The following is a 23,399-nucleotide window of genomic DNA, read 5'->3' on the forward strand; positions in this document are numbered from 1 at the left end:
GGTTTCAGCGGAAGATGGCCTTTGCCTGGATTCGAGGGACGGTTACGGTGGCCTGGGAGGCCATGTGAACAGACGTCTCCGTTTGCTCCGTTGCCCGTGCTTGTATGAACGATGACATCTGAACAGACTTCGCAACCGGAGAGTCGCGGCTGTGGCGAAGAGCAGGAGGAGGACTTCGGCTACAATCGGTTTCCCGAGCGAACTCTTGGCCAGGGGAAGAAGCCCGCGTTGAAGGGAAAAATAATCTCCACCTTGTTTGGTTCCCAGTATAGGTGTCAGTCGATGCTGAAGGTTGCCTTAGACAGTAAGTCCTCCCTCTGCTCCCTGTGAGAATGTATTTTTCTAATGAGAAAGGATGAGGTACCGACTTCTGCCTCAGAGAAATAGCTCTAGGTATTTAGTGTGCGCTCTCCTCAAACAAATGAGCCTTAGCATATTTCCTTAAAGTTTACTGCGTGGTAAATTGTAATTCTGACCTTGAAAATATATTGCCCCATCTAAAGTAACTCCAGTATAGTGATCCACCCAAATGCTATGAAACTATATCTGTACAGTTATAGAAATATGTATGCACCTACACACATTTTCTCATTTGACAGAATTCTTCAAAAGGCAAAATGGGGGCGGAAAAAAAATGGGAAAAGGTGGAAAGATCCAAAATTTTAGAGTATGTAATTCAACCATGAGATCTTGCAGAGTTCAAAAATGGAAGTTGATAATGCAGAATTGTAGTATGTGGTTTTGATATTATTTATTATAGTTGTATAATATTATTTGTATTTGTATTTCCACATTGTAAATCTTCCCGAAGTGACTTAGAAGGTTAAACCTACCAACTAACAACAAAGAGAATGCTTGTTCCTCTCCAACTGTGGTCATTGTTAATGCAGAGGAGATCTGGCCCAGGAGAGAGCAAAAATAAAATATCATTGGAGTATTTAATTCTTGATTAGTAACCACTATTGGGATCTGCAACTCAGTCAATAAGCGTCATGGTCACTAAATGGAAAATCATATGACTGTGATGAGCTTACATCTTCACTTCTCTTTCAGTCATTAACTGAATTGTCATGCTCATTAAATGAAACGTGCCAACAAAAAAACAAAAAAAAGACCTATTGATTTCCTTGACTATAGAGATTCTCAATCATCCAGGTCATGATTGTCCCAAAGGTACTTCTTCAAAATGCAACTGGACTTCAGTTAGAATTGAATTCTTTATTGGCCAAGTATGATTGGACACACAGGGAATTTCTCTTTGGTGCATATGCTCTCAGTACACATAAAGAAAAATAAAATACAATACATTCTGAAGAAGCTTCTTGGATGAGAAACGAAACATGTTCAAAGGGAGGGGAAAAACCCAAGAAAATCCAGCTGACTTTTGAAAGAGCACCTTTGGAATGTGTTGTTCTCCTTCTTTCCCTGCATGGAGGATGTCACAATCAGAAAAGTGGATGCTCTGGTATCGTGGTATTATAGTAGAATCTAGGTGTTGGACCATCTATCTTGCCGTCCTATATTAAAAGATTATTTTTTTCAAAGTTTTTATCAAAGCAGAATATTCATTTGCAATTTGCAAGAGCATTAGTTCCTATGCTCTTTGGCTGTGGAAGTCATATGCACACTTGAACATTATTAAACTCCCTTTAATTAATGAGATTTGATATTTAAGTAAACACTTAAGATTTTGCCAGTAGTATTTCTTGCAATCAATCATCTTTGTGTTTTGATTATGATATCTATAAATGGTTTTTGGATGTATGATGTTTCATAAGTTTAATGATATTGTAAACACTTTCTGTGGTAATTTAGAGATGAGTTCTGCATTTTTTTCCCTGAACAACAGATTTGTTTAGAAATGAGGTTTTTTTTGCCAATGTTTATTCTAGGTCCACAAGCTAAATTGCTACTTGAAGCTATGAAGAATTCTGGCTGGTGAGATAATTTATTTCCAATTATTATTATATAAATGTTCTGTATTATATTTGTTATATGTGTGACTCTTCAATTGTTTTAGTGCTGTTACCAATACTCGACACATTTCATGTGAAAATTGTGATAAACACGTTGGTGGAGGATTTGATTCTTCAGTATCACAGGTAAACTACTACTATTTTTCTGCCTAATGTTTGCACCTTTTTATGCTCTGCTAACAAAATAACTTTAAAAAATAGTTATGTAGTCAGTGTTAAATAGCAAAGTTTAGAATTTTTGTCAATCTCAACTTAATATTTTGCTATTAAACCAGAGGTGGTATTCAGCTGGTTCATACTGGTTCATGCGAACTGTTAGGGGAAATTTGGCCTGGGTCGCTGAACCTATAGCAACTTCTGGCTGTCCCCCCATCCAGTCATCACTCGCTCGCCCTGCCCACTCACCGCTCGCCCCATCCACCCGATGCTCGCTCACCCCACTTGTTTGGCTCCTCTCTGCAGCTTGTTTGCCTGAAGCGCTGCGCCTCAACTGAGTGGCCCTGAGCTGTCTGCCAGGTAAGCCTGTGAGTCACAGCCTAGCTAACTGCTCCTTCCATCCCCATCATCCCAGCCTTCCTCCCCTACTCCCTTCCCCGTGGCCCTGCCATACTTCCCTGCCTTCCACATGGTCTTCCCAGCAGTCCCTGTCACCAGGCCCGCTTGCGAAGGCCTTCCCTACTCCCTTCCCTATGGCTGGCCCTGATATGCTTGCCTGCCTTCCACGTGACTTTCCTGGCATCCCCACGAGTAGCTTGCGAAGGCAGGCAAGCAGGCCTGGCCACAGGGACCGCCAGAAAGTCAACATAGAAGGCAGGCAAGCATGTTGGGGCCGTCCAGCCATGGGGAAAGAAGCTAGCAGCCTACTCCCTTCCCTGCGGCCCTGCCATGCTTGCCTGCCTTCCACACGACCTTCCCAGCAGTCCCCCATGCTTGCTTGCCTTTCAAGGTCAGGTCACGCATTCAGCCCATGAAGGGAGATGCTCCATCTCTGGGCCAGGGGAATATCCGCCCACCCTCCTGGAGATGGCTGCCACCGCTCACTTTCTTCCTTCTGCTGCCACCTCTTGGGCTGTGACTGCTGCTCTGCTGCGGTGTGTGTGCAGCAGCCCAGGGACATCTGCCCGCCCTCCTGGAGCACTTCTACCACTGCCACTTGCTTTCTTTCTTCTTTCCCTGCCACTGGGTCCAAACTGCTGCTCCGCTGCGGTGTGCATGGGCAGCTCCAGAACATCCTCCCACCCTCCCAGAGCACTGCCGTCGCTGCTTACTTTCTTCCTTATGCCGCCGCCGCTGCTGCTCTGGAGCTCGCCAGATCAGTTCATCCAAGCCATGCTTTGCTCCCTGGGAAGGACTCCGTCATGAAGAGCTATATGCCCAGACCAGATGTGTGTGCATGTAAGAGACAGAGAGAGAGTCTGTGTGTGTGTGTGTGTGTGAGAGAGAGAGAGAGAGAGAGAGAGATATGGAGATGTGGCTTCTTGGGTGTGCATTTTGGAGAAGTATCAAGAGAAATGCTAAAAGCGCAATCAGTTTGGGATTAAATTCCAAATGAAATTGGATCTTCAGGGTAAAGAGACATGAAGAACTTTCAACTGCAGGTTTCTAAAAATCTTATTAAAATGAATGGCTAGAGGCAGTTCTTTAATCCTTAGCTATTTAGCTCAGGAATAACAGAGTTGAAAGGGACTTTGGAGTTCTAGTCCAACCCCCTGCTCAGGCAGGAAAATTGAGGATGCCAAAATCTGAGTAGAGGTTCTGGAAAAGGTGTCAGAATAACAGAATAACACTTAGAAGAGACCTTGGGTGGGTGAGGAGAATCCTATACTATTTCAGAGAAAAGGCCCGTCCAGTTTTTTCTTAAAAACTTCCAGTGATTGAGCACCCAAAACTTCTGGAGACAAGCAATTCCACTGGTTTATTGTTCTCACTGTTAGGAAGTTTCTCCTTAATTTTAGGTTGCTTCTCTCTTTGTTCAGTTTCCATCCATTGCTTCTTGTTTTGCCTTGTGGTGCTTTGGAAAATACATTGCTTCCCCCCTCTTTCTGACAGCCCCATAAAAGCCTATTGCCTATCACACTCTTGGGCAAAGCATGCGAGCCATTTTCTTCTTTCAGTGGTCCATGAAAGTACATCTACTTTCATATTATGTACGTAATTAAGTTGAAAAAAGATGAACAACATTTTTACAGAACTATATATATATTGAGGCTGGGTGTGACAAGGAATGGCTGGGAGGGGAAGAGCCCTTGACATGAGGGACATTGAGTTGGCCATGCCCACCAAGCCACGCCCACCAAGCAAGCCATGCCCATAGAACCAGTAGTAAAATATTTTGAATCCTACCTCTATTAACCCAGTGGTGAAATTCAAAATTTTTCCCTGCTGGTTCTGTGGGTGTGGCTTGGTGGAGGGGTTCTGTGACTGAGTGGGTGTGACCAACTCGACATCACTCATGCCCACACCCACTCAGTCATATGGATCCTTCCATCAAGCCATGCCCACAGAACTTGGTAGGAATTTTTTTTCAGTTCTTTTTTTAATTAATTTTTTATTTATTTTTAATTTTCAAAACAAAGCACAAAAAATCCTCCTTCTTTACATACTGTAGAAAGTGTATCAGTTGGTTACAAAAGACTTTCTGTGCATCTCTTCCACAGTCATCAACCATAATTCATATTAACTCAAGTATTTTAACTCAGATATTTATACATATCACCATCATCATATCTCCATTTTAATTTGACTATAATTGTTTAAACGTCCTTCATCATAAAATATACCAAGATTTAAAACATAACCACATACTGGCATTTCATTTGCTATTTCTAATATCCTCCAATAACACTGAATCCTTATGGCCTATTCTGGCTAAACATCCATAATATTTAGTAACAAAAATTTCTAATCCTCCTTCCCAAATCACAATTTACATCCAATTTCCTTATGTCATACATATATGTTGTCATTATCCCTTCTTTATTTGACTGTATCCTTTATCATAACATTTTCCCCCTAATAATCAAAACTGAACTAAATTTAATTTAATTCTTTTTTATTAACCTTTATATATAACCAAAAAAATTATAATCTTCTTTTCATAGGTACCATTCAATATTCATATCCAATTATTACTTATCATAGCAATACATGTGTATACATTATTATCATTATCAATTATTTATTTTAACTATATCTATTGTCACTAAATTTCACTAAGTTTAACTAGTTTTACATTATACATTTTCATGTATCAACTTGTATCTTTCCAGTAGCAAAACAATCTCATGTCTTCTGCCATTTGTGGTATCAGTCCTCTAATCATCTCCTTAATCAGATTTGTATGGACTCCTCTTTGCAACTCATTGCTTATAAATTGTAATTTCGATGCCCTTCTTCTGTTTCCTTGATCAGCTTATCTTTAATTGTCAGTGGTGTTATCAACCATGTTACTAATAAAATTTCTCTCTTTAAATCCATAAATTCTTTTGTTTTTTGTTCTTCTGTATCTTGCTATCTGGGGTAGAGTTCCCCTCCATTTAATTCTTCTTTCCATTCCACTCTTTCCATTTCCGGACACAAACCAATCACCATAGATATCAGCGGATTTGATTTCTTTTCTTTTTTTATTAAAAGTTTTTTTAATTTTTAATTTAAAACAAGTACAACATCTTTCTTTACATGCTATAGAAAGTGTATCAGTCGATCACAAATAAACTTTCATGCATCTCCTCCACAATCAACAAACATAACTCATGTTAACTCGAGCATTTTAACTCAAATATTCATACATATCACCATCATCATATATCCATTTTCATTTGACTGTAGATTGTAGATTGTAGATAAATTTATTTATAGGCCGCCCTTTTCCCTGAGGGGACTCAGGGCGGCTTACAACGTATAGGGAGGGGAATACACACAATGACATATGAAGACAGTACATAATTAAAAATAGAAGCAACATTCATTCATCATTCGGGAGGGGACGGATTATAATCTTTAACCCCAGGCCTGGCGGGATAGCCAGATCTTGAGGGCTGTGCGGAAGGTCTGAAGGGTGGTGAGGGTACGAATCTCCACGGGGAGATCGTTCCAAAGGGTCGGAGCTACTACTGAAAAGGCTCTCCTCCGCGTAGTTGCCAGTCGACACTGACTGGCAGATGGAATTCGGAGGAGGCCTGATCTGTGTGATCTAATAGGTCGTAAGGAGGTAATTGGCAGGAGGCGGTCTCTCAAGTACCCAGATCCACTACCATGGAGGGCTTTATGGGTGGTAAGTAGCACCTTGAAGCGCACCCGGAGATCAACAGGTAGCCAGCGCAGCTCGCGGAGGATAGGTGTTATGTGGGCGAACCGAGGTGCACCCACAATCACTCGCGCGGCCGCATTCTGTACTAGCTGAAGTCGCCGGATGCTCTTCAAGGGCAGCCCCATATAGAGCACGTTGCAGTATTCCAGCCTAGAGGTCACAAGGGCACGAGTGACTGTTGTGAGAGCCTCCCGGTTCAGGTAGGGTCGCAACTGGCGTACCAGGCGAACCTGGGCAAATGCCCCCCTGGTCACAGCCGACAGATGATGATCGAAGGTCAGCTGCGGATCCAGGAGGACTCCCAAGTTGCGAACACTGTCTGAGGGGTATAATATTTGGCCCCCCAGCCTGAGTGATGGAACACTAGCCAAATTATTGGGAGGGAAACACAACAGCCACTCGGTCTTTTCCGGGTTGAGTACAAGCTTGTTAGCCCTCATCCAGTCCCTAACGGCTTCAAGGCCACGGCTCATCACGTCCACCGCTTCATTGAGTTGGCACGGGGCGGACAGATACAACTGGGTATCGTCCGCGTATTGGTGATATCTTATCCCGTGCCTCCGAATGATCTCGCCCAGCGGTTTCATGTAGATGTTAAATAGTAGGGGGGACAGGACCGACCCCTGCGGCACCCCATATGTTAGGGGCCTAGGTGTCGATCTCTGCCCCCCAATCAACACCGACTGCGACCTGTCCGAGAGGTAGGAGGAGAACCACTGCAAAACAGTGCCTCCCACCCCCACCTCCCGCAGTCGTCGCAGAAGGATACCATGGTCGATGGTATCGAAAGCCGCCGAGAGGTCAAGGAGAACCAAGATGGAGGCATGGCCTCCATCCCTGGCTCTCCAGAGATCATCGGTCAATGCGACCGAAGCGGTTTCTGTGCTGTAACCAGGCCTGAAGCCGGACTGGAATGGGTCAAGGTAACTGGCTTCCTCCAAGGACTGCTGGAGCTGGGAGGCCACCACCTTCTCAACAACCTTCGCAACAAAGGGGAGGTTGGAGACTGGACGATAATTGTTAAGAACGTCTGGATCCAAGGATGGTTTCTTCAGGAGGGGTCTCACCACCGCCGTTTTAAGTGCGGAGGGGAAGATCCCCTCCCGAAGGGAGGCGGTAACAACCGCCTGGATCCAGCCCCGTGTCACCTCTCCGCTGTTGGCAACCAGCCAGGAGGGACACGGGTCCAGTACACAGGTGGAGGCACTCACAGCTCTCATGGCCTTGTCCACGTCCCCGGGGGCAACATCCTGAAACTCAACCCAGCGATGGTCTGCCAAATTGTCCTCCTGTGCCTCGGCTGGATCTGCAAAGGTGGGGTCCAAATCCGACCGAAACCGAGCAACTTTGTCCGCTAAGAACTGGACATAGTCTTCAGCCCTACCCTGCAAGGGGTCCCCCGTATCCCTCCTATTTAGGAGGGAACGGGTTATCCTAAACAGGGCGGCTGGGCGAGACTCAGCAGACGCAACCAAGGTGGCAATATACGATCTTTTTGCTGTCCTAAGTGCCCTGATGTACTCCTTGGTGCAAGTTGTTAAGAGTGCTCGGCTCGATTCGGATTTATCGGACCTCCATAGGTGCTCTAGGCGTCTCCTCCGGCGCTTCCTCTCCCGGAGCTCCTCGGTAAACCAAGGGGGCCTCCGGGATCCGCCACCTCGGAGCGGCCGTAGTGGCGCAATCCGGTCAAGGGACTCTGATGCTGCTGAGTGCCAGGCAGCAACCAGAGTCTCCACCGGACTGTGGGCGAGAGTATCAGGAATAACCCCAAGCTCCGTCTGGAACCTCAAGGGGTCCATAAGTCGCCTGGGGCGGAACCACCTGGTCGGTTCCTCCTCCCTACAGTGGGGGTTTGGTCTCCGGAAGTCAAGCCTCAGTAGGCAGTGGTCTGACCACGACAGGGGTATGATCTCATTACCCCTCAGACCAAGATCACAAGTCCACTGCTCCGAGAGGAATACGAGGTCAAGCATGTGACCCGCTGAGTGGGTTGGGCCCCGAATTACCTGGGTCAAGCCCATGGCTGTCATGGAAGCCATGAACTCCTGTGCCCCGTCAGAGTGTTCACCGAGCGAAGGCAAATTGAAATCCCCCAGCACCATAAGCCTGGGGAACTCAATTGCCAGCTCGGCTACCGACTCGAGGAGCGAGGGGAGGGCTGCTGCAACGCTGTTGGGAGGCAGGTTCGTTAACAGCAAACCCACTTGACCCATGAGGTCCAACTTCACCAGCAGGGACTCACACCCGACAAGCTCCGGAGCAGGGATCCTACGAGGTGCTAACGACTCCCGGATAACAATAGCCACACCCCCACCCCTTCCCTGGGCTCTCGGCTGATGAAGCACCTGAAATCCTTCTGGGCACATCTCTACGAGGGGGACTCCTCCCTGCGGGCCCAGCCAGGTTTCAGTAATACATGCCAGGTCTGCCCTCTCGTCTAAAATTAAGTCCCGGACGAGGGGAGCCTTGTGAACTACAGACCTGGCATTTAGCGACAGCAGCCTGAGACCAGGGTCCTGATTCCTCACGCCATCTGGCCTTGGAGTGGGACTCATAGGGCCGGAAGGAGGGATCTCTATGACGTAGCGATCCCTCCTTCCCCAGTAATGGCCAGCCCTAAAGTCCCCGCCATATCTGCCCCTCCCTGTTACGACCGTGATGCTCTGGCCCACTCCCGTGACCGTGGCTCCCTCAACCATCCCTGTGGCTCCCACATCCCCCGACAGGCCCTCCGAATCAAACATACTCATTTATCCACTCAAGCAGTCCCCACGTAATATTTAAAAACACATAAAAATACAATGGTAATAGAGTAATAAAAAGTGGGCTCATTCATTCAACACAGGCAAACCTCATACACTCATCATACCATGTAAAAATTGCGCGGATGTGCGAGTTGGTGAAGGCTTATATGAAGGATCTTAAAATCTTGGCCTTCTCGTTTACAAAGTCTAATGGGAGTCCAGTAAGAAAATGTATATGGTCCAGAAATGTATATGGTCCAGAAAGAAATACCAATAATGGCCACTGGAGGGAGTCCAAGTTCTCAACACACTGCCTCTCTGACGTAATAGTGCCAGGTGATAATAATGGTACTTGATGGTCCAGAAGAAAAATACCAATAATGGCCACTAGAGGGGGTCCAAGTTCCCAGCACACTGCCTCTCTGGCGTAATAGTGCCTGATGGTAATAATGGTGCCTAATATAGGCAGCTCAGAAAGATAGCAGTAGTGCTGGTCGACACAGCACTCCTAAGGCGGTGGTAGTGGCAGTGGTAGTGGTAACAGCTGGTGGTACTGGCTGCCACAGGGAGCCCATAATTGAGTTCCTGAAGCTTTACTTCTAGTCCCAGCAGGCAGATGGTCAAGCCGTTTAAAGCCCCGCAGAAACAGCGGCGAGGTCGAAGAGAAACGCCACTTCAAAATGCAGGGGGGGGGGAGGATATCAGCAAAGCTATGGTGGAGACAGGAAACCAGCTCCTCTGCCTCCCAGTCCCAGTCCCAGTCCGGTCTAAGCATTTCTTCTGGGCCTCCCAACCCCTCTTCGGGGCATAAACCAACCCCACGATGTTGCTTAGTCAAAGAGAAGGTTCGGCACCTTTCCAAACAGCGGGGCCGAAGCCTCCGCCTCTCGCACAGAGCCGTCGCCGCCGCTTCCCAGCTGTTCAAAAGGGCCGATGCGAAAGACCACGCCAGGGAGGATAACGTCGTTCCGAAGCTGTTCCCGGAGCCGCTCAGAGGCGGCCCCCTCCTTAAACAACCACCTCCCTGGAAGGGCTGAAGGCTGGCGCCCAAAAGGAACCCCTCAGTTACCATATTAGGGGTCCTGGGCGCCGCGGTTAGTATTTTCTTGTCCTCAGGCATTCAGAGCGGCGGGATTCGGCAGCCATTCTGTTTTCAAGCATATATTAGGACTGTAATTATTATTTAAAAATATTAATAATAATAATAATCTTAAACAATACATGCCCACACCAGTGGGAAAAGGGAAAAAAACAAAAAAGACAAAAAAGACAAAAAGAACAAAAGGCAAGGCAGGGAAGAAAAAAAAAACCAAAAAAAAAAAAAAGAACACAGGTATATATTATAAAAAAAGTATATCAGCTGGTTACAACATGTTTTGGTGCATCTCTTCCATTAATTCATATTAATTCAAATATCTTAACTCAAATGTTTACCATATTGACATCATTATACCTCCACTTTTAGTTGACTACAGTTATTTAAACATCCTTCAACCTTAACTATGCCAAGGATTTAATCCATAACCACATGCTGACATTTCATTTACTTATTTGTAAAATCCTCTATTAACATCAAATCCTCATATCCTGTATTAGCTGAACATCCATAATATTTAATACCAAGAATTCCATCTTCCATGCAATGTAGTGTATTATCATTCTTCCTTCTTTAAGTAATTATATAGTATATCGTAACATTTTCCCCCTATTAGTTAACATTTAACTATATATACTTTATTTTATTTTTTAATAGTGACAATTATTGTGATTAATAACCTTTGTATATGGTCCAAAAATATTTCTAACCTTCCCTTCTCATATCCAATTATTATTCATCATATCAACTCCACATTATATACATTACTATCAATATCAATTATTATTCAGCTATATCTATTACAAATAAAAGTAATTAGATTTAGCTAATTTTAAATTGTATTCTTCCATCTATCAGCCTATGTCTCTCCAATAACAAAACCTTCTCAATCCTATTGCCATTCGTTGAATAGATTTACCAAATGTTTTTATAAGCAAGTCCAAACAGGGATATCTTTGCACCTTTTTGCTCAGGATGTCTCTGATGAGATAATAATGTTGTCCCAGGCTTGTTAAACTTTTCAGATTGACTTTAATTCTCAAGGGTGGAATTAAAAAATCTGCCAATGATATTTCATAAAGTGTAGATTCTTTAATACTTCTCATTCCTCCTGCGCTCTGTCTCTTAAGATGAATCTTCTGTATAGCTGCCCCCCTTTCCAGCATTGCATTTCTTTCTTCCTCCGAGATAAACCAGATGTCATTTCTCACATTCTTCATTTGTATTTCAGGAACATTCAAACATTCAACATTCTCACTTTTTTCTTCATATTTTAATGTCAAATAATCCATTTTTTAAAAAAATCTTTCATATGAATCAAACAACTTTTGAAATGCAGAAAAAAATATTTGAAACGAGCCTTTGGAAGTATAAATCGACGCCATGTTGTGACGCAGTTAGAGGCTCTAAAATATTTGCAAGTAAAAACACGCTGGGAGCTGTGCGATCTTATCTGATCTTAGACCAACACAGCCAAACAATAAAAGTGTCAGATCGTAAAAAGCCAATTTGTAGTAGATTAGTTTTACAACCCACTTAGAAAGAGTCAGGGGGGAATGTTGAAGAATTCTTTGAAGCATTTAAGAAATAGGGTAACCACCGGCCATAAATCCATTAAAGAAAAACCAATTCGCCGCTAGATTCTTCTGTTCTTTGGTTTCAATTAGTTTAAATTTTAGTGCGGACCGTCTCTCTTTGAGTAATAAAATCAGCTTACCAGTTGAATCCACTTCCACCATTTTTAGGGGCAACCTGCAGTTTCGGTTAGCATACAGCTAATCCAGAAGGAGTTGGCAGGAGGGGTTAATTCCAAGCCCCCCCAGAGACTTGCGAACGTCTCCGAGGTCACTGGATCTCCCCTCACCTTTCACTGTCTCTTCAGGACAGCTAGGGTCCGACAACCCGTCCAAAATTCCTTCGGAATAGGGGAATTTCAGGAATAGCCTGAAACTCCATCTTCTCACTGCTAAGCCCCGCCTTCTTCCCAGCGGATTTGATTTCTTTATGGTCATTTTTCTCTTCGGTTTTTAGGACTCTAACCTCCACTTTTTCCACTTGATAAACATCTCCAACTTCGTCATATTTTGCTGTTAGATGCTCGAGATTTTCCAACTTCTTCTCTGTCCTCTCAAATGTGTTTGATAATTTCTGAATTTTTAACAATATCATTTGCAAACTTAAAATTTCTTTCTGCTGTTGAAATTGTGCCATTATCTTCAGCTGACAAACACTGCAGCTCTGGCTTGGAAGGTTTTTACAAGATTAAGCATAAATTCACAATAAGGTCTCATTTTCACTTTTCTCTGGTAAAATATATACTTCAAAGTAACATCTGTATGCTTTTCTTCTTATCACTCTCTATAAACAAACAGTGAGACCTTGAAGTGCCAAGCCAGAATAATCAGTGATGAAAGTAAAAGTGTTTTGTTTCCAATACACAAACCTCCAGCTTCCAAGTAGCAGTGTTGTCTTTCCCTCTGTTACAATCTTCTTTGTTTTCTTTTGTATTTTTTTAATATTCCAAGTTTAAAAAAGGTCAAATTCTTGAATGAAATAGAGAAGAAAAAGGGAAAAACACACACAGTAATGAAGAAGGATTATTTTAGTCCATAGGTTGCAAAAAATAATTTTAAAAAAAGATAGAAGAAGAAAACTTAATCCATTCGTTTCAAAAGGCTTACATAAATTCCATCCATGAAAATAGCATTTAAAAGGTAAGATAACACACTGTCCAAAACCATTCAAAGCTTAATTCCGCTGCTTATTTCTTCTGTTCTCAAATTTAAAGTTTTGTAAGCAGTCTCTTTTTAAAACGGTAAAAATTCCTTACCAGCTGAAAACACTTTCTCTTTCCATATCCTTCCGTTTCGGAGCCGCCCAAACTTCATCAGCCTAAGCCAGCTAGAAGAACTTCTCCTAGATCGATCAGGGACTTTGCGATGTCCCTGAGATCAGCAGGACGTATTCTTCCCATTCACAATCTCTGCAGGATGGTTTAGGTCCGTTTGGACCACCCAGCGGCAAAAGTATCAGTGGCGATCTCAGAACATTGAGATTGCATGTCGTCTCGTCGCAATGTTGGCTCTTCCTCTCCAGAAATTATTTTCATTTCTATTCTGCCTAATCCTGGCCTAATCTGTTAAAGGCATCCCTCTCTCTCTTCGTCACACGATGCATACTTACTTTCTTGCCATGGCTGGCTGCAAGGGAAGGCAACCAGGGCTGAACCGTCACCACTGGGCTCCCCGCCAGCCCTTATCTCGCCCCACTTGTCACAAGGTGCTTGCAGCAGCAGCCTCTTTTTTTCAGTGCGACTGGACGCATCTTGTGCCGAAAAAGAGATGGCCGTTGGGCAGGCTTCTTCAGTGAAAATTACCAGAGTAGCTTCTTGAACGCACTGCCACCACCCTTTTCAATGCGCCAGTCACACACACGGACCCTGTTGCCTGCTGTGCTGCTCCGCTCAGACTTGCCCAGAGGAGTCCCTCCGGTGCAGAAGCAGCAGCAGGCAACGGTGTGCACATGTGCAGCTGGCGCATGGAACAGGTTGGTGGTGCAACGTGTTCAAGAAGCAGAGTGACTCCAGTAATATTCACTGCAAGAAGCTTGCCCAGGCGCCGTCTCTTTTTCGGCACAAGAAGCGTCCAGCTGCACCCAAAAAAAAAGAGGAGGCGGCTGCAAGCATCTCCCGACAAGGGGGGTGAGATGGAGGCTGGCAGGGAGCCCAGCGGTGACAGCTCAGCCCTGGCTTGCTTTCCCTGGCATACAGCTGCGGGAGGGACATATCATCTGGCGAAGAGAGAGCGGGCGGGTGGCGGCTCCAGAGCATGGCCAGAGCTGAGAAATGGCACATTCTGTGACCTGGTTGAGGCGGGTGGCGAGCAGGTGCCCTCTGGGGCAAGGCCAGAGCCCAGGAATGGTACATTTCCTGACCTGGTCAAAGCGGGAGCCGGCTCTGGGGCTCAGGGAATGGCACGTCTCTGAGCCCTGGGCCTGACTCAAGGCAAAAGATGAGTGTGGGGCATGCATTCCTTACCTTTGGTGAGCTGAGTGAGCAAGGTGATTGGCTGGGCTGCATGGTGAAGGCAACAAAAATAGGGCAGGGATGGATGGGTGGAGTGAGCAGCTGGAAGGGGTGAGCGAGTGGCCGGAAGGGGTGAGAGACGACTGGGCGGATATGGGCGGGGCAACCAGGGGTGATTTTTACTGGTTTGGCAAACTGATTTAAATCATCTCTACCGGTTCGCGTGAACCAGTCCGAACCAGTCGAATTTCATTCATGTATTAAACCCTCTACTTTTTTTTTCTATTGGATTAAAATACTCAATACATTTTTTTCCTCAGTTTTTTGTAAGCTAGCTTCATTATATTGAAATAGATGGTGCTATTTCGAAATAACTATAGCAGGAAATCAAATAAATTAGGAACAGCCCCAGAGCTCAGTAACAAAGCAACTATTTTTCATTAGTGGTCAAAGCAATTTGGCGGTAAAAATGGAATTCATGGTGGGTTGGACTCAGATCTCTTATGGGCACAAAGGGACTCAAAACTGATAATACATCAGGCTCAGCCTGGTGATTTCCTCCTGATATTGTAATGCTATCAGCTGATTTTTAATTTTAGTTTGTATTTTAATATGTATATTTAGTCTCTGGGAGGTTCCTCATGCCCAGAAAAGGAAAGAGAGGGGGAAACCAGATAACTAGTTCCCTCAAGTTCTCTGGCATCTAATGAATGGTTGAATAATGATGTGTATAGAACAGTATGTAACAGTAGCTGTGAAAGCTCTAAAAATAAAATGCATTGTTAAAATTTTGGGTTAACTTTGTTTGCAGATTGTACTTTGCCAAAACAACATACATAGTCAATCTCAAATGAACAGAGTGGTTTCACATGAACTTATCCATGCATTTGATCACTGCCGTGCTCATGTGGATTGGTTTAACAATATAAAGCACTTAGCCTGTTCAGAGGTAAGTTGAAAAACTTAATTTTATAAATATATTTTAATAAGGATGTCAGAAACACACATAGCATAAACCTCATATCAACAGTTTCACTTACAGTAAAGTCTTATGCTTATTTACCCAGAAAGTAAATCCTGATGGTTTAAGTGAAACATATTTCTGAATGAATTAGTAGAATTAAGTGATCCTACTATCATATTTTATGTTTCTTTGCTTAATTCCTGTTGTGAATATTAGTCTGTTTTGTAGATAGGTGTAAAAACATTCATAAACTGTAGGTATCTCAGTCTGTACCCACGTGAGATGTGGTTGTTGTCCATTTGCCCATGGAGATTTTCCAGTCCCTCCCTCTAATCTGGAGAAAGAGAATTTAATTAAATGTTAGTTACATTACTTTGTAATGTAATGTATAGATTGTAACGTTATTCAAACCCCCGCAGTTCCAGCCGAGGCACAGGAGGATCAAGTAGAACAGCTCTGGGTTGAGTTTCAGGACGTTACCCCCGGGGATGTGGACAAGGCCATGAGGGCTGTAAGTACCTCCACCTGTGTACTGGATCCGTGTCCCTCATGGCTGGTTACTAACTGCAGTGAGGTGACACGAGGCTGGATCCAGGCGGTTGTAACCGCCTCTCTTCGGGAGGGGAACTTCCCCGCTGCACTGAAAGCGGCGGTGGTGAGACACCTCCTGAAGAAACCATCTTTGGATCCAGCTGTTCTTAATAACTATCGTCCAGTCTCCAACCTTCCCTTCCTAGGGAAGGTTGTTGAGAAGGTGGTGGCCTTCCAGCTCCAACGGTCCTTGGAGGAAGCAAACTATCTAGACCCCTTCCAGTCAGGCTTCAGACCCGGTTACAGCACAGAAACCGCTTTGGTCGCATTGATCGATGATCTCTGGAGAGCCAGAGATGGAGGACACTCCTCCATCCTGGTCCTCCTTGACCTCTCAGCGGCTTTCGATACCATCGACCATGGTATCCTTCTGCGACGACTGCGGGAGGTGGGAGTGGGAGGCACCGTGTTGCGGTGGTTCTCCTCCTACCTCTCGGACAGGTCGCAGTCGGTGTTAGTGGGGGGGCAGAGATCGTCCCCTAGGCCCCTAACTTATGGGGTGCCTCAGGGCTCGGTCTTATCCCCCCTACTATTCAACATCTACATGAAACCGCTGGGAGAGATCATTCGCAGGCACGGGATTAGATACCATCAATATGCGGACGATACTCAACTGTATCTGTCCGCCCCGTGCCAACTCAATGAAGCGGTAGACGTGATGAGCCGAGGCCTTGAAGCCGTTATGGACTGGATGAGGGTTAACAAGCTTGTGCTCAACCCAGAAAAGACCGAGTGGCTGTTGTGTTTCCCTCCCAAAGATTCCACCAATATTCCATCTCTCAGGCTGGGGGGTCAAATTCTATACCCCTCAGAGAGGGTTCGCAACTTGGGAGTCCTCCTGGATCCACAGCTATCGTTTGACCACCACTTAATGGCTGCGCCAGTTGCGACCCTACCTGAATCGGGAGGCTCTCACAACAGTCACCCGGGCCCTTGTGACCTCTAGGCTGGAATACTGCAATGTGCTCTACATGGGGCTGCCCTTGAAGAGCATCCGGCGACTTCAGCTAGTGCAGAACGCGGCCGCGCGAGTGATTGTGGGTGCACCTCGGTACACCCGCATAACACCTATCCTCCGCGAGCTGCGCTGGCTACCTGTCGATCTCCGGATGCGCTTCAAGGTGCTATTAGTCACCCATAAAGCCCTACATGGCAGTGGATCTGGATACTTGAGAGACCGCCTTCTGCCAATTACATCCCTGCGACCAATAAGATCACATAGATTAGGCCTCCTCCGTATTCCATCAGCCAGCCAGTGTCGGCTGGCAACTACAAGGAGGAGGGCCTTCTCAGTAGTAGCCCCGACCCTTTGGAACGAGCTCCCCGTGGAGATTCGCACCCTCTCCACCGTCCAGGCCTTCCGCATAGCCCTTAAGAACTGGCTCGCCCGTCAGGCCTGGGGACAATGATAGTTACCCCTCCCGAATGATGAATGTATGTTGTTTACTATTTTATTATATGTCTCTATCTTAACGTCTGTATTCCCCCTCCCCGATTTTATGTGAGCCGCCCTGAGTCCCCTCAGGGAAAAGGGCGGCCTACAAATATTAATAAAATCACAAAAAATCACAAAATCACAAATCACAAACATTATTTTATTTTTCGTTCCTTTTGATTATTGATAGAAAAATAGTACATGGATCTTGTGAGGACCGTATTTCTCTTGTATGCTGGGATTCTGGAAGACGATAATAAGGGAAGCACATCCTGGAAATTAGATAATAGCAGTAGCTGCTATTCTAAAGCAGGAGATAAGAGGGCCAGGTCTTAATACCCAGGGAACTTCTGGGAAAGATTGTTTGCAGCAAATTTTTAGTCTATATATGTGTGAGTATGTGTTTGTGTCTATGTACTCTTATAGCAGATCCAGGGCTTTGTAAAGAGGGTGGGATAGAGAGAGTTAAGAGAGGAATATAGTAATGTGAATAGTTTTTTAAATGAGTAGTGTGTTCTTATCTTCAGTGGATATAGCAACATATTCCCTCCATCCTTTCATCTAGAGCAGCCTAGAAATGTCACGGGGAAATAGCTTGTGAAACTGCAGCATGTTTTGCATTTTTCAAACAATGATTTAAGCCGTTGTTTGACCACAGCAGTATTCCTCTAACTCTCACTGCAAGCAAGCGTTTAAAACCAAACACATAAAACAATCTATAATATCTCCACTAAGTTATTTAAATTAACCGTATTTTTCAGAATATAAAAGGCTGAAAATCTGGGTGCGTCTTATACACCGAATACAGCATTTTTTGCCTCCCGAAGCCCCGCCCCTTCACCAAAATGGCCGTGCATAGCCTTATGGAGGCTTTCACAGAGCTCCTGGGGCTGGAGAGGGCAGAAATGAACGAAAAATGGGCTGTTTTTTGTCCCCCTGCTCCCAGCAGCACACTATAAGCCTCCATAAGGCTAGGCACACAATGTTTTTGACAAAAAACAGGCCCGTTTTCGTGAAAAACGGGCCGTTTTTGGGAGGTTTGCAGAGTGCAAAAACTTTTTTCCCATTTGGAAAGCTCTTTAACTGATTGATGAGAATTACATTGATCAAGTGCTGTGCCAGCAGAAACACCTATCTATCTACTCTATTTCTTTCTCTCTCTCTCTCTCTCTATTTCTCTCTATCCCTCTACCTACCAACCTACCTACTCTCTCTCGCCCTACCTATCTACTGTATTTCTTTCTCTTTATCACTTTCTATTTCTCTCTCTTTATCCCTCTACCTACCTACCTACCTACCTACACACACACACACACACACACACACACTTGATCTCTCTCTATTTCTCTCTCTCTCTCTCTATCCCTTTATCTACCTATCTACCTAACTACTCACTCTCTCCCTACCTACCTACTGTATTTCTCTCTCTCTCCCTCTCTATCCCTCTATCTACCTACCTACTTTTTTTAAAATTTGCTTCTTCAAAACCTTGGTGCGTCTTATACTCTGAAAAATACAGTAGTATAACAATAAATGATTTTGCAAACAATCGAAAACATCTTAACCAGCGATTTATCTTTAAGGTGAAGAACAATTGTTCTTTCCCCTTTTTTCTTGGTTCCAGGGAATAAGCATCCTGCCTCACACAATTTAGAAAGAGCTTTACAGTTTGTAAACACAAGGAAAATAATCCTGATCTATGGCAGTTATATTATCTTTTCCCACTGATATCTCCTTTGGGTTGAACTTGGTACCTTATGACTTCATGGATGTAGCCAGCACTGTCATAATTTGCAATTGCCTCCTCAGATTTTTAAAAACTTTTCTTTCTAATATAATTCTTGTACTAGTGTTGTCTCATTCAAGAACTAAGCAGAGCCCACTTATATAGCTTCAAAACTCAGAAAGAATAGATTAGGTACTGCCACCTACTGAGATAATCAGAGTTTACTGATAGATAGATGTCCATCAGATCTTAAGAGGTACTATTTAAGCTAGTTTGGGTAGTATTATTTAGAGGTTGGAGAAAATAAAGTCATTGTTGAATCGGAATATCAACTCCTATCGTCTCCATGGATATGTTCATCTCGTTTATTGGCAGTAGTATGGGAATAGTTTGGTACAGTTTTGGGGTGCTTCTTATAAACACATTTTGCCTAGCCTACAGTCTTGGAGTTTTCCTGGTCTATCCCAACCAAGTATTAATAAAATCATCTCTTTTTTAGTTTTCTGGCATCAACCAAGTTCAGCTAGGGTTCATGTCTTATTTGAGGTAGTTTCTTCTGTAATTTGAGACTTAGCTGCTACCTAGCTCAGTATTTCTCAACTGGGGAATTCTTGACATTGAAGTCCACACATCTTCTGCCTTCTGCCACATCTTCTGAAAACTACTGCCTGGTTGAATGAGTAAGGTCATGTTCTATATTTCTAAAATGAGATCAAGGTGATAGTCTTCCAGCAATTATGTTTTAATAGCATCCCTGGAGAATGGCTATATGAACAACCAAGAGAATTCACTTATTCTTAACCATTTGATTGTTGAAGCTCTTTTTAGCAATTACACAACAAATTGGAAATGAAGGACAGTTTTGCAGCCATTTGGACAAAAAGCTTTAAAATGGGATACTATGCTAACTTTTCTGTAAATATTCTACTCAATTTGTGCACCTTTTATAGATTCGGGCATCTAATCTCAGTGGAGATTGTTCTCTCATAAATGAGATGATGAGATTTAGGTTTGGGCTGAAGCAGCATCAGCAGGTAAGTTAATAATAATCTGTAAAAGAAGACATTTTGATTGATGTCTTTATTTGAGGTAGTTTCTTCTCTAATTTGAGACTTAGCAAACTTCAACAATTTATTACAAAGGAATATAGTGTCAATAGACACGAAAAAGATACGATCAGGGTTTTTTCTCATTATGCTATGTGTGTATGCATGTATGTGAAGGGGGGGAATTAAAAATAATGCCTCAATTTCCATAATTTTAACTGAAATAGGGATGTTAAAATAGATGGAACAGAAAAATAATCCTAAAAATAAGTTGTTTTGTTACCTGAATTTATTTCCCCATAAAATCACATTCTCTGAATACATTTCTCAGTGATGAACAAGCTTCTTAAAGAATGAAAGAACTTCACATTTTGGTCTTCCATCAGGTCCCCACAGTTGGGATAAGATAGTGAATTCACCTTCACAATTGTGTCTAGGGTGACTTATGTGATGTGAAGCTTAGCATTGTCTCGTTGAGTCCGAAGTTCCTTCTTATGCTTCCATATTTTGCTCAATTGTTTTTTTTTAAGTGGCACAGGTAGAGGAAATGGAAAGGATTATCAAGGCCTGGTTGAAGAGACAAAATGTGAAGCATTTTTGTGACAGCATTTAGTGAAGCATTTAATAAAGCAATGAATGATGGTGATTATATGGAAATGTAAATACAATAATACAATTAAAAGATAGCTTTCAATGATTTTGGGTTTTATTTATTAATATATTCCTGTTTAACATTATGGAAGTGAGAGCAATACTTTTCATGCATCCTTTATTTTAAAGAAGAGGGATTAAGGATGAGAAATCTACTGTTTAGTGGCCAGATCAATTCTTTCATAATTTAGCCAATCTTGAATTATATTTTTCAGTGTTGATATGTACATTCCAAATTATGGAACATTATTTTTGTGGTTAGAAAGGCTAAGATTACTTGTCCCAAAGGTGCTTTTTCAAGAGACAACTGGACTTTCTGGGTTTTTTTTGAAGACGTTTCACTTCTCATCTCATCCAAGAAGCAAAACATCTTCAAAGAAAAAACAGAAAGTCCAGTTGCCTCTCGAAAAAGCACTTTTGGGCCAACCATAACCTGAATGACTGAGAATCTCCATAGACACTTAAAATTACTTGTTTATTTTATTGGATAAAATAATTGTTCATAGTTGTTTGGTAGTAATCTATAATTCAGGACTATTTTATATACATTTATGAGGTAATAAACATTTATGAGGTAATAAATATATTAAGTTATTTCTGGCTATTCCTTTGAAACTTACTGTTATTCTTAAAATCATATAATCAGGTAATCTGTATTTCAAGTAATGGAAGTCCTAGATATAATGAAAGTCTGAATTTATTCATTGGTCTAAAATTACTGCAAAAACATTAAAAATACTTATGGTGTTTGTTTAATGACACAGCTGATAAAGTATCCTCATGAATTATTTATTAACTGTTGAATTGTACACTATGATATCTTCCAACTGATACATTTAATGTGGGGGGGGATTTTTGAGTTAGATAGCAATACATTGAAAGATATCCATAGAACTTATAATTATTATTTATTTATTTAGGTAATAATAGTTATATTACCTAATATTATATAAATCTAATTGTTTGTTTAATGAAAGCTTTAGTTGATTAGATGTACCTTGGCCTTTTTTATCACCTGTTTCAGACTTGTGTAAAGATGAAAGCTGTTCGCTCCATGTTGGCTGTTAGAAATATCACTAAAGAGACGGCAGAGAAAACAGTAGATGAAGTCTTTGAATCCTGCTTCAATGATCATGAGCCATTTGACAGAGTACCTCACAGCAAATTGGATGCAAAATATGCATACAGAGGTTTTCAAAACCGTCACCGTTACTATCAAAATTTATAAATGAAAACTGTTTGTATCCAGACTATCTACCACATTAGAGGATAATTGAAGTCCTTGGAGAGACTATATCCAATTTGTTTAATTTCCATTCTGTGTTTCATTTACCCAATTGAGTTATTATATTTTTTTCAACAAGCAAAATTGATGTTTGTGAACATAGGCATCAAGGGAGGACAAATTAAGAAAGTAGCATATCACTGCAAGATCAGTAACTTTTATTTATTTGCTTTTGCATTGAGAGGAATAAAAGGGAAGAAGCTTGTCACAGAATTGAGCTTTGTTCACTTTGGCTTTCAGATGTCTATGTATCTTTTAATTAGTATTGCAATTTTTTTCATCCTTGTTTGAATAAAGGTCATATTTAATTGTACGCACTTTATTCCAAGTGGTTGGACAGTGTGATTTTGTCATTTAACATATCATCAAACTCAGAGCTGTATAGTAAGTCAACATATAAACAAACTCTTAAACCAAATCATAACATTCTTGTTTTGCAGCACGCATCCCAAATAGAGTGTGCCACGACTAATGCCATGAATTTTTATTCATTCTGCCCTAGTTTGATTGATGTTTCACTCAAACATCAATGTAACATTTATTTGATTTTTTTAAAAAACACTGATCTCTTTGTCCAAATTGAAGCAACATCCCAAACTGAATTGTAGCCAATCTGAACCCTCCAATAATATTTTTCTTTTTCACTAGAATTGGATAAAAATTTCAGGAAATTTAGGACACCACAAAGAAATAGAGGAAGTCAAAGACTGGTGAATGGGTTTTAAATAATAGTCCTTTAATTTAAAAAAAGACTTTAAGTCAGAAAATATACTCAGTAAATTCAGTGATTTCTCCATCCTTTTTTCTTTGAATTGTTTGGGGGAGGGATAGTTTTTTCTTTGTTTGGTTTGTGGACAAATTGGAATTGCTTCATTTCTCTTTCAGTAAATTGTTCTGATCCATTCTGGATTTGGGATTCACACCAAGTTTTATCCATTCCTGCATCTATATGTGTGCGTGCTCATATTAAAATAATTCTTTATTCCAGTAAATAATTATGTACTAAAGAAGAAGTGTTCAAATCTATATGCCTGACAGATATTAATTTTTGCATTAAAAATCCAAGAACTTGTTAAGTTAGACTGGCTTCTGCCTTTTGAAAATGCAGCACCTATCTTTGAAATGGGACATTACAGTGGCTCCCCCCCCCATAAAAAAAACCCAGCAAGAAGAATTTAAAAAGTAAAAATAGCTAACATACAACTATATCAAAACCACTGTTAAAAACCTCAAGCACAAAAGCATTATCATGATCAGGATATAAATACAATCTACATCCAGTTTAGTATACCCTATTTTTCACGTACCTTCTTCCTCCCTAAAAGAGGGTGGAAATTTGGGTGCATCTTATACTCCCTATGTAGCTTTTTGGAAGGTTTTTTTCAGCCTTAATGAGGTGCTAACGAGTGAAACCTCTTCACATTTAGCACCTCCTTAGGGTTGAAAAAAAAACTTGAATATTTTTCCTTCCAGCTGGGAGAGGCCAAGGAAGTAAGATTTGAAGACTGCCTTAAGAGGTACTTCTTTCATCCAGTTTCTATTTTGGGGAGAT

General features: G+C 42.4%; 1 protein-coding gene across 1 annotated transcript; it reads left to right on the forward strand.

Moving 5' to 3' along the window:
• LOC148042225 (mitochondrial inner membrane protease ATP23 homolog) lies at nt 1-22,169 on the forward strand. The gene is made up of 6 exons (XM_087703137.1): nt 1-304; nt 1,893-1,938; nt 2,021-2,102; nt 14,961-15,098; nt 19,816-19,899; nt 21,587-22,169. The coding sequence occupies exons 1-6, from the start codon at nt 112-114 to the stop codon at nt 21,788-21,790; spliced, it is 747 nt and encodes a 248-aa protein (XP_087559263.1). The 5' UTR covers nt 1-111; the 3' UTR covers nt 21,791-22,169.
• Nucleotides 22,170-23,399: the final 1,230 nt, after the last annotated feature.

This window comes from Thamnophis sirtalis, unplaced genomic scaffold, assembly GCF_051295495.1.
Source record: "Thamnophis sirtalis isolate CommonGarterSnake01/CBP01778 unplaced genomic scaffold, rThaSir2_p1.2 scaffold_24, whole genome shotgun sequence".
NCBI lineage: Eukaryota > Metazoa > Chordata > Lepidosauria > Squamata > Natricidae > Thamnophis > Thamnophis sirtalis.

Bases quoted from the DNA above. Each gene is read 5' to 3' on its own strand.
- LOC148042225 (XM_087703137.1), top strand. From the start codon at position 112: ATGACATCTGAACAGACTTCGCAACCGGAGAGTCGCGGCTGTGGCGAA. The intron at 305-1,892 runs GTAAGTCCTCCC...TGTTTATTCTAG, and splicing joins GCTGAAGGTTGCCTTAGACA to GTCCACAAGCTAAATTGCTA. The intron at 15,099-19,815 runs GTAAGTTGAAAA...CACCTTTTATAG, and splicing joins AGCACTTAGCCTGTTCAGAG to ATTCGGGCATCTAATCTCAG.